The 21537-nt window shown below is 52.7% G+C and overlaps 1 protein-coding gene across 1 annotated transcript; it reads left to right on the top strand.

Moving 5' to 3' along the window:
- The first annotated feature begins 1706 nt into the window (after window positions 1-1706).
- LOC142923957 (putative ribosome biogenesis protein RLP24) lies at window positions 1707-19913 on the top strand. The gene is made up of 6 exons (XM_076064986.1): window positions 1707-1910; window positions 9317-9430; window positions 12557-12629; window positions 14678-14741; window positions 17394-17479; window positions 19406-19913. Exons 1-6 carry the CDS (start codon window positions 1830-1832, stop codon window positions 19489-19491), a joined length of 504 nt encoding a protein of 167 aa, XP_075921101.1. The 5' UTR covers window positions 1707-1829; the 3' UTR covers window positions 19492-19913.
- Window positions 19914-21537: the final 1624 nt, after the last annotated feature.

Raw genomic sequence — 21537 nt, 5'->3', positions numbered from 1 at the left:
GGAGTCTAACTGGTGTGGGATGTAGTCTCACTGGTGGGGGAGGAGTCTACGTGTGGGGGAGAAGTCTACGGGTGGGGGAGGAGTCTACTCGTGGGGGAGGAGTCTCACTGGTGGGGGAGGAGGAGTCTACTGGTGGGGGAGGAGTCTACACGTGGGGGAGGAGTCTACACGTGGGGGAGGAGTCTACGGGTGGGGGAGGAGTCTACTGGTGGGGGAGGAGTCTACGTGTGGGGGAGGAGTCTAACTGGTGTGGGAGTAGTCTCACTGGTGGGGGAGGAGTCTACGGGTGTGGGAGTAGTCTCACTGGTGGGGGAGGAGTCTACGGGTGGGGGAGGAGTCTACACGTGGGGGAGGAGTCTACGCGTGGGGGAGGAGTCTAACTGGTGTGGGAGTAGTCTCACTGGTGGGGGAGGAGTCTACGGGTGGGGGAGGAGTCTACACGTGGGGGAGGAGTCTACGCGTGGGGGAGGAGTCTAACTGGTGTGGGAGTAGTCTCACTGGTGGGGGAGGAGTCTACGGGTGGGGGAGAAGTCTACGGGTGGGGGAGGAGTCTACGCGTGGAGGAGGAGTCTACTCGTGGGGGAGGAGTCTCACTGTTGGGGGAGGAGGAATCTACTGGTGGGGGAGGAGTCTACACGTGGGGGAGGAGTCTACGGGTGGGGGAGGAGTCTACACGTGGGGGAGGAGTCTACTGGTGGGGGAGGAGTCTACTGGTGGAGGCGGAGTCAACGTAGACTCCTCCCCCACACCTGGTGATGACCGTTTGTGTTATGGTCGAAACGTCGTGAGAATTTTTATTTTTTATATTTATTTTATTATTTTATTGCTTCCCTACAACGTGGTGACTTTACCGAAAGAGCTAAGAATATGACTGCGTGTTGACTGTGCAAAAAATCCATGGTGAAAAAATAACAGCAAAAAATATTCCTGAATTTAAAAAAATCAAGCACCTCGTTACACCACCACAGCCGCGTGCAAAAAAACAAAAATATCTCCAGTGGGATGCAAAGTCAAACAACAACAACAACCAACAACCAACAACAACAACCAACAACAACAACTTAAATTTAGAGTTGATATTGCGCTTGACACAGATATTCTGCGTTGACTGGTTCCACCTGAAGACGGACGCTTGTGTTGCCCGCCGAAACGTCGTGCTTTAACGTAGTTTCAGTTTTACCCACGTGGCTTTAACCGGTTAAAAACCAAGGAGTGTGAACTCCCCGTTCACCCCCTGCAGGAAGGAAAGCCTTCAAATCGAGCGTTGACGTCACCACGCCGGAAGCGCGCGGGCACGTCACAAAGCCCGGAAGCGCGCGGCGACATCACCACGCCGGAAGCGCGAGTTGACGTCACCACGCCGGAAGCGCGCGTCGACGTCACAAAGCCCGGAAGCGCGCGGCGACATCACCACGCCGGAAGCGCGAGTTGACGTCACCACGCCGGAAGCGCGCGTCGACGTCACAAAACGCCGGAAGCGCGGCGACGTCACCACGCCGGAAGCGCGAGTTGACGTCACCACACCGGAAGCGCGCGGCGACGTCACCATGCTGGAAGCGCGAGTTGACGTCACCACGCCGGAAGCGCGAGTGACGTCACCACGCCGGAAGCGCGCGTTCGACGTCACCACGCCCGGCGCGCGCGTCGACTATACCACGCCCTCTACACGCGCGTCGACGTCACCACGCCGGAAGCGCGCTGACGTCACTTCCTCCTTCTTCACCACCACCACCACCACACCAGCAGGTCGCCATTTCACCGCCTCGCTCGCCCCTCGTGGCCATCTCCTCCTCCACCTCCTCCTCCTCCACCTCCTCTCCGCCGCAGCCATGCGGATCGAGACTTGCTACTTCTGCTCGGCGCCCGTCTACCCGGGACACGGCATCCAGTTCGTGCGTAACGACTGCAAGGTGAGGAGCAGGGGGAGAGAGAGACACGTGGGGACGCGATCCTTAGGGTTCTGGTAACACGAGGTCTCTCAGCTGTTCACTCACACACACGCAGTGTTCACTCACACACACACTCACACACGCAGTGTTCACTCACACTCACACGCAGTGTTCACTCACTCACTCACACGGGGTGTTCACACACATACACTCACACGGGGTGTTCACACACACACTCACACACACACACGGTGTTCACTCACACACACACACGCAGTGTTCACACACACACACACGGTGTTCACACACACCACACAGTGTTCACACACTCACACACACACACGGTGTTCACACACACACACACGGTGTTCACACACACACACTCACACGGTGTTCACACACACACACACGGTGTTCACACACACACACGGTGTTCACACACACACTCACACGGTGTTCACACACACACACACACGGTGTTCACTCACACACACGGGGTGTTCACACACTCACACGGGGTGTTCACACACACACACACACGGTGTTCACACACACACACACACGGTGTTCACACACACCACACAGTGTTCACACACTCACACACACACACGGTGTTCACACACACACGGTGTTCACACACACACACGGTGTTCACACACACACACGGTGTTCACACACACACACGGTGTTCACACACACACACGGTGTTCACACACACACACGGTGTTCACACACACACACGGTGTTCACACACACACACGGTGTTCACACACACACACGGTGTTCACACACACACACGGTGTTCACACACACACGGTGTTCACACACACACACGGTGTTCACACACACACACGGTGTTCACTCACACACACGGTGTTCACTCACACACACGGTGTTCACTCACACACACGGTGTTCACTCACACACACGGTGTTCACTCACACACACGGTGTTCACTCACACACACGGTGTTCACTCACACACACGGTGTTCACTCACACACACACACGGTGTTCACACACACACACACACGGTGTTCACACACACACACGGTGTTCACACACACACACGGTGTTCACACACACACACACACGGTGTTCACACACACACACACACGGTGTTCACACACACACACACACGGTGTTCACACACACACACACACGGTGTTCACACACACACACACGGTGTTCACACACACACACACGGTGTTCACACACACACACACACGGTGTTCACACACACACACACACGGTGTTCACACACACACACACACGGTGTTCACACACACACACGGTGTTCACACACACACACACACACGGTGTTCACACACACACACACGGTGTTCACACACACACACACACACGGTGTTCACACACACACACACACACGGTGTTCACACACACACACACACGGTGTTCACACACACACACACACGGTGTTCACACACACACACACGGTGTTCACACACACACACACGGTGTTCACACACACACACACACGGTGTTCACACACACACACACACACGGTGTTCACACACACACACACACACGGTGTTCACACACACACACACACACGGTGTTCACACACACACACACACACGGTGTTCACACACACACACACACACGGTGTTCACACACACACACACACGGTGTTCACACACACACACACACGGTGTTCACACACACACACACACGGTGTTCACACACACACACACACGGTGTACACACACACACGGTGTTCACACACACACGGTGTTCACACACACACGGTGTTCACACACACACACACACGGTGTTCACACACACACACACACGGTGTTCACACACACACACACACGGTGTTCACACACACACACACGGTGTTCACACACACACACACACGGTGTTCACACACACACACACACGGTGTTCACACACACACACACACGGTGTTCACACACACACACACACGGTGTTCACACACACACACACACGGTGTTCACACACACACACACACGGTGTTCACACACACACACACACGGTGTTCACACACACACACGGTGTTCACACACACACACGGTGTTCACACACACACACGGTGTTCACACACACACACACACGGTGTTCACACACACACACACACGGTGTTCACACACACACACACACGGTGTTCACACACACACACACACGGTGTTCACACACACACGGTGTTCACACACACACGGTGTTCACACACACACGGTGTTCACACACACACGGTGTTCACACACACACGGTGTTCACACACACACGGTGTTCACACACACACGGTGTTCACACACACACACACGGTGTTCACACACACACACACGGTGTTCACACACACACACACGGTGTTCACACACACACACACGGTGTTCACACACACACGGTGTTCACACACACACGGTGTTCACACACACACACACGGTGTTCACACACACACACACGGTGTTCACACACACACACACGGTGTTCACACACACACACACGGTGTTCACACACACACACACGGTGTTCACACACACACACACGGTGTTCACACACACACACACACGGTGTTCACACACACACACACGGTGTTCACACACACACACACACGGTGTTCACACACACACACACGGTGTTCACACACACACACACGGTGTTCACACACACACACACGGTGTTCACACACACACACACGGTGTTCACACACACACACACGGTGTTCACACACACACACACGGTGTTCACACACACACACACACGGTGTTCACACACACACACACGGTGTTCACACACACACACACGGTGTTCACACACACACACACGGTGTTCACACACACACACACGGTGTTCACACACACACACACGGTGTTCACACACACACACACGGTGTTCACACACACACACACGGTGTTCACACACACACACGGTGTTCACACACACACGGTGTTCACACACACACGGTGTTCACACACACACGGTGTTCACACACACACACGGTGTTCACACACACACACGGTGTTCACACACACACACGGTGTTCACACACACACACGGTGTTCACACACACACACGGTGTTCACACACACACGGTGTTCACACACACACGGTGTTCACACACACACGGTGTTCACACACACACGGTGTTCACACACACACGGTGTTCACACACACACACACGGTGTTCACACACACACACACGGTGTTCACACACACACACACACGGTGTTCACACACACACGGTGTTCACACACACACGGTGTTCACACACACACACACACGGTGTTCACACACACACACACGGTGTTCACTCACACACACACACGGTGTTCACTCACACACACACACGGTGTTCACTCACACACACACACGGTGTTCACTCACACACACACACGGTGTTCACTCACACACACACACGGTGTTCACTCACACACACACACGGTGTTCACTCACACACACACACGGTGTTCACTCACACACACACACGGTGTTCACACACACACACACGGTGTTCACACACACACACGGTGTTCACACACACACACGGTGTTCACACACACACACGGTGTTCACACACACACACGGTGTTCACACTCACACACACACACGGTGTTCACACTCACACACACACACGGTGTTCACACACACACACACACGGTGTTCACACACACACGGTGTTCACACACACACGGTGTTCACACACACACACACACGGTGTTCACACACACACACACACGGTGTTCACTCACACACACACACGGTGTTCACTCACACACACACACGGTGTTCACTCACACACACACACGGTGTTCACTCACACACACACACGGTGTTCACTCACACACACACACGGTGTTCACTCACACACACACACGGTGTTCACACACACACACACGGTGTTCACACACACACACGGTGTTCACACACACACACGGTGTTCACACACACACACGGTGTTCACACACACACACGGTGTTCACACTCACACACACACACGGTGTTCACACTCACACACACACACGGTGTTCACACACACACACGGTGTTCACACACACGGTGTTCACACACACACACACACGGTGTTCACACACACACGGTGTTCACACACACACACGGTGTTCACACACACACTCACACGGTGTTCACACACACACGGTGTTCACACACACACACACTCACACACACACACGGTGTTCACACACACACACACGGTGTTCACACACACACACGGTGTTCACACACACACACACGGTGTTCACACACACACACACACGGTGTTCACACACACACACACACGGTGTTCACACACACACACACACGGTGTTCACACACACACACGGTGTTCACACACACACACGGTGTTCACACACACACACACGGTGTTCACACACACACACACACGGTGTTCACACACTCACACGGTGTTCACACACACACACGGTGTTCACACACACACACGGTGTTCACACACACACACGGTGTTCACACACACACGGTGTTCACACACACACACGGTGTTCACACACACACACGGTGTTCACACACACACACGGTGTTCACACACACACACGGTGTTCACACACACACACGGTGTTCACACACACACACGGTGTTCACTCACACACACTCACACGGTGTTCACTCACACACACACACGGTGTTCACACACACACACACACGGTGTTCACACACACACACGGTGTTCACACACACACACACGGTGTTCACACACACAAGGTGTTCACACACACACACACGGTGTTCACACACACACACACGGTGTTCACACACACACACGGTGTTCACACACACACACGGTGTTCACTCACACACACTCACACGGTGTTCACTCACACACACACACGGTGTTCACACACACACACTCACTCACACACACGGTGTTCACACACACACACACTCACACACGGTGTTCACACACACACACGGTGTTCACACACACACACGGTGTTCACTCACACACACACACACGGTGTTCACACACACACACGGTGTTCACACACACACACACACGGTGTTCACACACACACACACACGGTGTTCACACACACACACGGTGTTCACACACACGGTGTTCACACACACACACACACGGTGTTCACACACACACAGTGTTCACACACACACACACACGGTGTTCACTCACACACACACACACGGTGTTCACACACACACACAGTGTTCACACACACACACGGTGTTCACTCACACACTCACACACGGTGTTCACACACACACACACGGTGTTCACACACACACACACACGGTGTTCACACACACACACACGGTGTTCACACACACACACACGGTGTTCACACACACACGGTGTTCACACACACACACACGGTGTTCACTCACACACACACGGTGTTCACACACACACACACACGGTGTTCACACACACACACGGTGTTCACACACACACTCACACACACACACACGGTGTTCACACACACACACGGTGTTCACACACACACACACACGGTGTTCACACACACTCACACACGGTGTTCACACACACACAGTGTTCACACACACACGGTGTTCACACACACACACACAAGGTGTTCACACACACACACGGTGTTCACACACACACACGGTGTTCACACACACACACACACGGTGTTCACACACACTCACACACGGTGTTCACACACACACAGTGTTCACACACACACGGTGTACACACACACACACACAAGGTGTTCACACACACACACGGTGTTCACACACACACACGGTGTTCACACACACACACGGTGTTCACACACACACACGGTGTTCACACACACACACGGTGTTCACACACACACACGGTGTTCACACACACACACGGTGTTCACACACACACACGGTGTTCACACACACACACACACGGTGTTCACACACACACACGGTGTTCACACACACACACACACGGTGTTCACACACACACACACACGGTGTTCACACACACACACACACGGTGTTCACACACACACACACACGGTGTTCACACACACACACACACGGTGTACACACACACACACGGTGTTCACACACACACACACACGGTGTTCACACACACACACACACGGTGTTCACACACACACACACACGGTGTTCACACACACACACACGGTGTTCACACACACACACACACGGTGTTCACACACACACACACGGTGTTCACACACACACACACACGGTGTTCACACACACACGGTGTTCACACACACACACGGTGTTCACACACACACGGTGTTCACACACACACGGTGTTCACACACACACACACACGGTGTTCACACACACACACGGTGTTCACACACACACACACACGGTGTTCACACACACACACGGTGTTCACACACACACACACACGGTGTTCACACACACACACGGTGTTCACACACACACACACGGTGTTCACACACACACACGGTGTTCACACACACACGGTGTTCACACACACACGGTGTTCACACACACACACGGTGTTCACACACACACGGTGTTCACACACACACACACGGTGTTCACACACACACACAGTGTTCACACACACGGTGTTCACTCGCTCCCACGCGGTGTTGAGGTTGCGTGTTGCTAGTTGCTGGTTGCGTGTTGCGTGAAGGTGTTCAGGTTGTGTACTAGTTGCTGGTTGCTAGTTGTTGTGTACTAGTTGGTGGTTGCGTGAAGGTGTTCAGGTTGTGTACTAGTTGTTGTGTACTAGTTGTTGTGTACTAGTTGTTGTGTACTAGTTGCTAGTTGCGTGTTGCTGGTTGCTGGTTGTGTACTAGTTGCTGGTTGCGTGAAGGTGTTCAGGTTGTGTACTAGTTGTTGTGTACTAGTTGTTGTGTACTAGTTGTTGTGTACTAGTTGCTGGTTGTGTACTAGTTGCTGGTTGCGTGAAGGTGTTCAGGTTGTGTACTAGTTGTTGTGTACTAGTTGTTGTGTACTAGTTGTTGTGTACTAGTTGTTGTGTACTAGTTGCTAGTTGTGTACTAGTTGCTAGTTGTGTACTAGTTGTTGTGTACTAGTTGCTAGTTGCTGGTTGTGTACTAGTTGCTGGTTGCGTGAAGGTGTTCAGGTTGTGTACTAGTTGTTGTGTACTAGTTGTTGTGTACTAGTTGTTGTGTACTAGTTGTTGTGTACTAGTTGCTAGTTGTGTACTAGTTGCTAGTTGTGTACTAGTTGCTAGTTGTGTACTAGTTGTTGTGTACTAGTTGCTAGTTGTTGTGTACTGGTTGCTGGTTGCGTGAAGGTGTTCAGGTTGTGTACTAGTTGCTGGCTGTGTACTAGTTGCTGGTTGCGTGTTGCTGGTTGCGTGAAGGTGTTCAGGTTGTGTACTAGTTGTTGTGTACTAGTTGTTGTGTACTAGTTGTTGTGTGCTAGTTGCTAGTTGCTAGTTGCTGGTTGCGTGTTGCTGGTTGCGTGAAGGTGTTCAGGTTTTGCCGCTCCAAGTGCCACAAGGGCTTCAAGAGGAAGCGAAATCCCCGCCGGGTGCGTTGGACAAAGTCGTTCAGGCGGGCTGCCGGCAAGGAGCTCACCCTGGTAACCCACACGCAACTCACACGCAACTCACACGCAACCCACACGCAACCCACACGCAACTCACACGCAACTCACACGCAACTCACACGCAACTCACACGCAACCCACACGCAACCCACACGCAACTCACACGCAACTCACACGCAACTCACACGCAACCCACACGCAACCCACACGCAACTCACACACGCAACTCACACACGCAACTCACACGCAACTCACACGCAACCCACTCGCAACCCACACGCAACCCACACGCAACTCACACGCAACCCACACGCAACTCACACGCAACCCACACGCAACCCACACGCAACTCACACGCAACCCGCACGCAACTCACACGCAACCCGCACGCAACCCACACGCAACCCACACGCAACTCACACGCAACTCACACGCAACTCACACGCAACTCACACGCAACTCACACGCAACTCACACGCAACTCACACGCAACTCACACGCAACCCACACGCAACCCACACGCAACCCACACGCAACTCACACGCAACTCACACGCAACTCACACGTAACTCACACGCAACCCACACGCAACCCACACGCAACTCACACGCAACTCACACGCAACTCACGCAACCCACACGCAACTCACACGCAACCCACACGCAACTCACACGCAACTCACACGCAACTCACACGCAACTCACACGCAACTCACACGCAACCCGCACGCAACCCGCACGCAACTCGCACGCAACCCGCACGCAACTCACACGCAACTCGCACGCAACTCACACGCAACCCGCACGCAACCCGCACGCAACCCGCACGCAACTCACACGCAACTCACACGCAACTCACACGCAACTCACACGCAACTCACACGCAACCCGCACGCAACTCACACACGTAACTCACACGCAACCCACACGCAACTCACACGCAACTCACACGCAACTCACACGCAACTCACACGCAACCCACACGCAACTCACACGCAACTCACACACGCAACCCACACGCAACTCACACGCAACCCACACGCAACCCACACGCAACTCACACGCAACTCACACGCAACTCACGCAACCCACACGCAACCCACACGCAACCCACACGCAACTCACACGCAACTCACACGCAACCCACACGCAACTCGCACGCAACCCACACGCAACCCACACGCAACTCGCACGCAACCCGCACGCAACTCACACGCAACCCGCACGCAACCCACACGCAACCCACACGCAACTCACACGCAACTCACACGCAACTCACACGCAACTCACACGCAACTCACACGCAACCCGCACGCAACTCACACACGTAACTCACACGCAACCCACACGCAACTCACACGCAACTCACACGCAACTCACACGCAACTCACACGCAACCCACACGCAACTCACACGCAACTCACACACGCAACCCACACGCAACTCACACGCAACCCACACGCAACCCACACGCAACTCACACGCAACTCACACGCAACTCACGCAACCCACACGCAACCCACACGCAACCCACACGCAACTCACACGCAACCCGCACGCAACTCGCACGCAACCCACACGCAACCCACACGCAACTCACACGCAACCCGCACGCAACTCACACGCAACCCGCACGCAACCCACACGCAACTCACACGCAACTCACACGCAACTCACACGCAACCCACACGCAACTCACACGCAACTCACACACGCAACTCACACACGCAACTCACACGCAACTCACACGCAACTCACACGCAACTCACACGCAACCCACACGCAACCCACACGCAACTCACACGCAACTCACACGCAACTCACACGCAACCCACACGCAACTCACACGCAACCCACACGCAACTCACACGCAACTCACGCAACTCACGCAACCCACACGCAACCCACACGCAACTCACACGCAACCCACACGCAACTCGCACGCAACCCGCACGCAACCCGCACGCAACTCGCACGCAACTCGCACGCAACCCGCACGCAACCCGCACGCAACCCGCACGCAACCCGCACGCAACCCGCACGCAACCCGCACGCAACCCGCACGCAACCCACACGCAACCCACACGCAACTCACACGCAACTCACACGCAACTCACACGCAACTCACACGCAACTCACACGCAACTCACACACGCAACTCACACACGCAACTCACACACGCAACTCACACGCAACTCACACGCAACTCACACGCAACCCACACGCAACTCACACACGCAACTCACACGCAACTCACACGCAACTCACACGCAACCCACACGCAACCCACACGCAACCCACACGCAACTCACACGCAACTCACACGCAACTCACACGCAACTCACACGCAACTGCACCACCACCACTACACCACCACCACTACAACAACACCACTACCACTACACCACCACACCACCACCACTACACCACCACCACTACACCACCACTACACCACCACCACTACACCACCACCACTACACCACCACCACTACACCACCACTACACCACCACCACTACACCACCACACCACCACCACTACACCACCACCACTACACCACCACTACACCACCACCACTACACCACCACCACCACACCACCACCACTACACCACCACCACTACACCACCACTACACCACCACCACTACACCACCACCACTACACCACCACCACTACACCACCACCACCACTACACCACCACCACTACACCACCACCACCACTACACCACCACCACTACACCACCACCACACCACCACCACTACACCACCACCACTACACCACCACTACACCACCACCACTACACCACCACCACACCACCACCACTACACCACCACCACTACACCACCACCACTACACCACCACTACACCACCACCACACCACCACCACTACACCACCACCACTACACCACCACTACACCACCACCACTACACCACCACCACTACACCACCACCACTACACCACCACTACACCACCACCACTACACCACCACCACTACACCACCACCACTACACCACCACTACACCACCACCACTACACCACCACCACTACACCACCACTATAGCATTGATTTTGTCGTTGATGTTGATGTTAATGATGTTAATGATGTTGTTGATGTTGAGAATGTTGATAATGTTGTTAATGATGTTGTTGTTGTTGTTCAGGACAATTGCTTTGAGTTTGAGAAGCGCAGGAACGTTCCAGTCAAGTATGACCGGGAACTCTGGGAGAAGACAGGTTAGTGGTGCCACAACAACATTCACAACAACATTCACAACCATCACAACAACATTCACAACATTCACAACATTCACAACAACAACCACATTAACAACATTCACATTAACAACCATCACAACATTCACATTAACAACATTCACATTAACAACATTCACATTAACAACAACATTCACATTAACAACCACAACATTCACAACAACATTCACATTAACAACCACAACATTCACAACATTAACAACCACAACCACCACATTAACAACCACAACCACCACATTAACAACAACCACAACATTCACATTAACAACCATCACATTCACAACAACATTCACATTAACAACCACCACATTAACAACATTAACAACATTCACATTAACAACCACCACATTAACAACATTCACATTAACAACCACCACATTAACAACCACCACATTAACAACCACAACATTCACATTAACAACATTCACAACAACATTCACATTAACAACCACAACCATCACATTAACAACCACAACATTCACATTAACAACCACAACATTCACATTAACAACCACAACATTAACAACCACAACATTCACATTAACAACCACAACAACCACCACATTAACAACCACAACATTAACAACCACAACATTCACAACAACATTCACATTAACAACCACAACATTCACAACAACTTTCACCACAACATTCACATTAACAACCATCACGTTAACAACCACAACATTCACATTAACAACCACAACATTCACATTAACAACCACAACCACCACATTAACAACCACAACCACCACATTAACAACCACAACATTCACATTAACAACCACAACATTCACATTAACAACCACAACCACCACATTAACAACCACAACATTCACAACAACCACAACATTCACATTAACAACCACAACCACCACATTAACAACCACAACATTCACATTAACAACCACAACATTCACATTAACAACCACAACATTAACAACCACAACATTCACATTAACCACCACATTAACAACCACAACATTAACAACCACAACATTCACAACAACATTCACATTAACAACCACAACATTCACAACAACATTCACCACCACCACAACATTCACATTAACAACCACAACATTCACAACAACATTCACAACAACCATCACAACAACCACAAAATTCACAACCACAACAACCATCACAACAACCACCACATTCATAACCACAACATTCACAACAACCACCACAACAACAACATTCACAACATTCACCACCACAACATTCATAACCACCACATTCATAACCACAACATTCACAACAACCATCACAACAACTACAACATTCACAACAACATTCACAACCACAACAACATTCACCACCACAACATTCACAACCACCACATTCATAACCACAACATTCACAACCACCACCACATTCACAACCACCACATTCACGACCACCACATTAACAACCACCACATTCACAACCACCACCACATTCACAACCACCACCTTATTCACAACCACCACAACATTGACAACCACATTCACAACCACCACCACATTCACAACCACCACAACATTCACAACCACCACAACATTCACAACCACCACAACATTCACAACCACCACAACATTCACAACCACCACATTCACAACCACCACATTCATAACCACCACCACATTCATAACCACCACAACATTCACAACCACAACCACCATCATCACATTCATAACCACCACATTCACAACCACCACACTCAAAACCACATTCACAACCACCACATTCACAATCACCACAACATTCACCACCACCCCCATCAACACCACCACCACCACCGCCCTCACCATCGCCACCACCACCCCTACCATCAACACCACCACCCCCACCACCACCCCCATCAACACCACCACCACCACCACCCCCACCACCACCCCCACCATCAACACCACCACCGCCACCATCACCACCCCCATCATCACCACCACCACCACCCCCATCACCACCATCACCACCATCACCCCCATCACCACCATCATCACGTGTGCTGTGCTGTGTTGCAGTTGAGGCGATGAAACGCGTTGTGGAGATCAAGAGCAGGCGACAGGCACAGTTCATCAAGAACCGGTAACTACCGCCACCACTACCACTACCACCACAAATACCGTCACCATTACTACCACCACAACTACCACCACAAATACCACCACCACAACTACCACCACCACAAATGCCGTCACCATTACTACCACCACAACTACCACCACCACAACTACCGCCACAACTACCACCACTACCACCACAAATACCGTCACCATTACTACCACCACTACCACCACAAATACCACCACCACAACTACCACCACCACAAATGCCGTCACCATTACTACCACCACAACTACCACCACCACCACTACCGCCACAACTACCACCACTACCACCACAAATACCGTCACCATTACTACCACCACTACCACCACAAATACCACCACCACAACTAACACCACCACAAATACCGTCACCATTACTACCACCACAACTACCACCACCACAACTACCGCCACAACTACCACCACCACCACATACCGTCACCATTACTACCACAACTACCACCACCACCACTACCGCCACAACTACCACCACCACCACAAATACCGTCACCATTACTACCACCACTACCACCACAAATACCACCACCACAACTACCACCACCACAAATACCGTCACCATTACTACCACCACTACCACCACAAATACCACCACCACAACTACCACCACCACAAATACCGTCACCATTACTACCACAACTACCACCACCACAACTACCGCCACAACTAACACCTCCACATACCGTCACCATTACTACCACTACAACTACCGCCACAACTACCACCACAACTACCACCACTACTATGGGCAGTGTTGAGTCTATGGGCAGTGTTGAGTCTATGGTGCAGTGCTGAGTCTATGGTGCAGTGTTGAGTCTATGGGCAGTGTTGAGTCTAAGGTGCAGTGCTGAGTCTATGGTGTAGTGTTGAGTCTATGGTGCAGTGTTGAGTCTATGGGCAGTGTTGAGTCTATGGTGCAGTGTTGAGTCTATGGTGCAGTGTTGAGTCTATGGTGCAGTGTTGAGTCTATGGGCAGTGTTGAGTCTATGGTGCAGTGTTGAGTCTATGGGCAGTGTTGAGTCTATGGGCAGTGTTGAGTCTATGGTGCAGTGCTGAGTCTATGGGCAGTGTTGAGTCTATGGTGCAGTGTTGAGTCTATGTGCAGTGTTGAGTCTATGGGCAGTGTTGAGTCTATGGGCAGTGTTGAGTCTATGGTGCAGTGTTGAGTCTATAGTGTAGTGTTGAGTCTATGGTGCAGTGTTGAGTCTATGTGCAGTGCTGAGTCTATGGGCAGTGTTGAGTCTATGGGCAGTGTTGAGTCTATGGTGCAGTGTTGAGTCTATGGTGCAGTGTTGAGTCTATGGTGCAGTGTTGAGTCTATGGGCAGTGTTGAGTCTATGGGCAGTGCTGAGTCGATGGTGCAGTGTTGAGTCTATGTGCAGTGTTGAGTCTATGGGCAGTGCTGAGTCTATGGGCAGTGTTGAGTCTATGGGCAGTGTTGAGTCTATGGTGTAGTGTTGAGTCTATGGGCTGTTGTTGATGGTGGCTGTTGTTGATGCTGGTGGTTGTTGTTGTTGATGGTGGTGGTTGTTGATAGTGGCTGTTGATGGTGGCTGTTGTTGTTGTTGATGCTGGTGGTTGTTGTTGATGCTGGTGGTTGTTGTTGATGCTGGTGGCTGTTGTTGATGCTGGTGGTTGTTGTTGATGCTGGTGGTTGTTGTTGTTGGTGGTGGTTGTTGTTGATAGTGGCTGTTGATGGTGGCTGTTGTTGTTGTTGATGATAGCTGTTGTTGTTGATGGTGGTTGTTGTTGGTAGCTGTTGTTGTTGATGCTGGTGGTTGTTGTTGTTGATGGTGGCTGTTGATGGTGGCTGTTGTTGTTGATGCTGGTGGCTGTTGTTGTTGATGGTGGCTTGTTGATGCTGGTGGCTGTTGTTGATGCTGGTGGCTGTTGTTGATGCTGGTGGCTGTTGTTGTTGATGGTGGTTGTTGTTGATGATGATGGTTGTTGTTGTTGTTGATGGTGGTGGTTGTTGTTGATGGTGGTGGTTGTTGTTGATGGTGGCTGTTGTTGATGCTGGTGGCTGTTGTTGATGCTGGTGGCTGTTGTTGATGGTGGTTGTTGTTGTTGATTGTGGTTGTTGTTGATGGTGGTGGTTGTTGTTGATGGTGGTGGTTGTTGTTGATGGTGGTTGTTGTTGTTGATGGTGGCTGTTGTTGTTGATGGTGGCTGTTGTTGTTGATGGTGGCTGTTGTTGTTGATGGTGGCTGTTGTTGTTTATGGTGGCTGTTGTTGTTTATGGTGGCTGTTGTTGATGATGGTTGTTGATGGTGGCTGTTGTTGATGCTGGTGGTTGTTGTTGATGCTGGTGGCTGTTGTTGATGCTGGTGGCTGTTGTTGATGGTGGCTGTTGTTGTTGTTGATGGTGGCTGTTGTTGTTGTGGATGGTTGTTGTTGTTGATGGTGGCTGTTATTGTTGTTGATGGCTGTTGTTGATGGTGGCTGTTGTTGATGGTTGTTGTTGTTGATTGTTGTTGTTGATGGTGGCTGTTGTTATTGTTGTTGATGGTGGCTGTTGTTGTTGTTGTTGATGGTTGTTGTTGATGGTTGTTGTTGTTGATGGTTGTTGTTATTGTTGTTGATGGTTGTTGTTGTTGTTGTTGATGTCCAGGCTCTCGAAGGGCAAGGAACTGCGGGCCAAGGATGATCTTCGTCTGGTCCAGAAAGACATCCATCTCATTCAAGCACCTCACGCAGGTAGAGTCACCCACAGGGGTAGTCACCCAAAGGGGTAGTCACCCACAGGTAGAGTCACCCACAGGTAGAGTCACCCACAGGTAGAGTCACCCACAGGGGTAGTCACCCACAGGTAGAGTCACCCACAGGGGTAGTCACCCACAGGGGTAGTCACCCACAGGTAGAGTCACCCACAGGTAGAGTCACCCACAGGTAGAGTCACCCACAGGTAGAGTCACCCACAGGTAGAGTCACCCACAGGTAGAGTCACCCACAGGTAGAGTCACCCACAGGTAGAGTCACCCACAGGGGTAGTCACCCACAGGGGTAGTCACCCACAGGTAGAGTCACCCACAGGTAGAGTCACCCACAGGGGTAGTCACCCACAGGGGTAGTCACCCACAGGTAGAGTCACCCACAGGTAGAGTCACCCACAGGGGTAGTCACCCACAGGTAGAGTCACCCACAGGTAGAGTCACCCACAGGGGTAGTCACCCACAGGGGTAGTCACCCACAGGGATAGTCACCCACGGGTAGAGTCACCCACGGGTAGAGTCACCCACGGGTAGAGTCACCCACAGGTAGAGTCACCCACAGGTAGAGTCACCCACAGGTAGAGTCACCCACAGGGATAGTCACCCACAGGGGTAGTCACCCACAGGTAGTCACCCACAGGTAGAGTCACCCACAGGTAGAGTCACCCACAGGTAGAGTCACCCACAGGTAGAGTCACCCACAGGGGTAGTCACCCACAGGGGTAGTCACCCACAGGTAGAGTCACCCACAGGGGTAGTCACCCACAGGTAGAGTCACCCACAGGTAGAGTCACCCACAGGGGTAGTCACCCACAGGTAGAGTCACCCACAGGGGTAGTCACCCACAGGGGTAGTCACCCACAGGTAGAGTCACCCACAGGTAGAGTCACCCACAGGGGTAGTCACCCACAGGTAGAGTCACCCACAGGTAGAGTCACCCACAGGTAGAGTCACCCACAGGGGTAGTCACCCACAGGTAGAGTCACCCACAGGGGTAGTCACCCACAGGGGTAGTCACCCACAGGGGTAGTCACCCACAGGTAGAGTCACCCACAGGTAGAGTCACCCACAGGGGTAGTCACCCACAGGGGTAGTCACCCACAGGTAGAGTCACCCACAGGTAGAGTCACCCACAGGTAGAGTCACCCACAGGTAGAGTCACCCACAGGTAGAGTCACCCACAGGGGTAGTCACCCACAGGTAGAGTCACCCACAGGTAGAGTCACCCACAGGTAGAGTCACCCACAGGTAGAGTCACCCACAGGGGTAGTCACCCACAGGGGTAGTCACCCACAGGTAGAGTCACCCACAGGGGTAGTCACCCACAGGGGTAGTCACCCACAGGTAGAGTCACCCACAGGGGTAGTCACCCACAGGGGTAGTCACCCACAGGGGTAGTCACCCACAGGTAGAGTCACCCGCAGGTAGAGTCACCCACAGGTAGAGTCACCCACAGTCCTCAACAAAATTAACCCCGTGTGTCTCCCCCCGTGTCTCTCCCCCCGTGTCTCTCTCCCCGTGTCTCTCCCCCCGTGTCTCTCCTCCCGTGTCTCTCCCCCCGTGTCTCTCTCTCCCCGTGTCTCTCTCCCCCGTGTCTCTCTCCCCGTGTCTCTCTCCCCCCGTGTCTCTCTCCCCGTGTCTCTCCCCCCGTGTCTCTCCCCCCGTGTCTCTCTCCCCCGTGTCTCTCTCCCCCGTGTCTCTCCCCCCCGTGTCTCTCCCCCCGTGTCTCTCTCCCCGTGTCTCTCTCCCCCGTGTCTCTCCCTCCGTGTCTCTCTCCCCGTGTCTCTCCCCCCGTGTCTCTCCCCCCGTGTCTCTCTCCCCGTGTCTCTCTCCCCGTGTCTCTCTCCCCCGTGTCTCTCCCTCCGTGTCTCTCTCCCCGTGTCTCTCCCCCCGTGTCTCTCCCTACACACAGAGAAAGAGCTGCAGCTGGAGGCGAAATTGGAGGTTGCTGTTCGCGTGGCAGACACTCCGGTGGCAATGGAGGAGAACGGAGAGTGACCACCACAACAACAACAACCACAACAACAAATACCACAACAACAAATACCACAACAACAACCACTACAACTACCACAACAACAACTACCACAACAACAAATACCACAACAACAACAACTACCACAACAACCACCACAACAACAAATACCACAACAACAACCACTACAACTACCACAACAACAACAACTACCACAACAACAACAACCACCACAACTACCACAACAACAAATACCACAACCACAACAACTACCACAACAACTACCACTACAACCACCACTACAACCACCACTACAACCACCACTACAACTACCACAACAACAACCACAACAACAAATACCACAACAACAAATACCACAACAAAAACTACCACAACAACAACCACCAAAACAACTACAACAACCACTACAACTACCACAACAACCTTAATTACTACCACAACAACTACCACAACAACCACAACAACAACAACCACAATAACTACCACACACACACAGCACTACACACAACACCACACACACCACATACACCACCACCACACACACCAACACCACACACACCACCACACACACCACCACCACACACACGTAACGCCACACCACACACATACACCACTCACACGTATCACCACACACACGCACCCCACACACACACACACCCCATACACCACACACACACCCACACACACCACACACACCACACACACCACACACACCACACACCCCACACACACACACACACCCCACACACCCCACACACTCACACACACCCCACACACACCCCACACACACACTCACACACACCCCACACACACCCCACACACACACACCCCACACACCCCACACACACACTCACACACACCCCACACACACACACACACCCCACACACCCCACACACACACTCACACACACCCCACACACACCCCACACACACACTCACACACACCCCATACACACCCCACACACACACACACCCCACACACACACACCCCACACACCCCACACACTCACACACACCCCACACACACCCCACACACACACTCACACACACCCCACACACACCCCACACACACACACACCCCACACACACACACCCACACACCCCACACACACTCACACACACACCACACACACACACTCACACACACCCCACACACACTCCACACACCCCACACACCCCACACACACACTCACACACACCCCACACACACTCACACACACTCCACACACCCCACACACACACTCACACACACACCCCACACACCCCACACACACACTCACACACACCCCACACACACCCCACACACACACCCCACACACACCCCACACACACACTCACACACACCCCACACACACCCCACACACCCCACACACACACCCCACACACACCCCACACACACACTCACACACACCCCACACACACCCCACACACACCCCACACACACACACCCACACACCCCACACACACACTCACACACACACCACACACACACACTCACACACACCCCACACACCCCACACACACACTCCACACACCCCACACACACCCCACACACCCCACACACACCCCACACACACACTCACACACACCCCACACACACCCCACACACCCCACACACACACTCACACACTCACACACACCCCACACACACACCCCACACACACACACACCCCACACACACACACACCCCACACACACACACACACTCACACACACCCCACACACACCCCACACACACACACACCCCACACACACACACACACACACCCCACACACACACACACCCCACACACACACACACACACACCCCACACACACACACACCCCACACACTCACACACACCCCACACACACCCCACACACACACTCACACACACCCCACACACACCCCACACACACACACACCCCACACACACACACCCACACACCCCACACACACACTCACACACACCCCACACACACACTCACACACACCCCACACACACTCCACACACCCCACACACCCCACACACACACTCACACACACCCCACACACACCCCACACACAC

The sequence above is a fragment of the Petromyzon marinus genome, unplaced genomic scaffold (assembly GCF_048934315.1).
Source record: "Petromyzon marinus isolate PM22_M1 ecotype Great Lakes invasive population unplaced genomic scaffold, UKy_Petmar_22M1.pri1.0 PM_Scaffold_96, whole genome shotgun sequence".
Taxonomy (NCBI): domain Eukaryota; kingdom Metazoa; phylum Chordata; class Hyperoartia; order Petromyzontiformes; family Petromyzontidae; genus Petromyzon; species Petromyzon marinus.
Note: the sequence above shows the minus strand (reverse complement) of the source record. Positions and strands in the feature narration are given on the sequence as shown.

Coding starts and splice junctions, on each gene's coding strand:
- LOC142923957 (XM_076064986.1), top strand. CDS start 1,830: ATGCGGATCGAGACTTGCTACTTCTGCTCGGCGCCCGTCTACCCGGGA. Junction 9,431..12,556: donor CCGGCAAGGAGCTCACCCTG/GTAACCCACACG, acceptor GTTGTTGTTCAG/GACAATTGCTTTGAGTTTGA. Junction 12,630..14,677: donor GGAACTCTGGGAGAAGACAG/GTTAGTGGTGCC, acceptor GCTGTGTTGCAG/TTGAGGCGATGAAACGCGTT.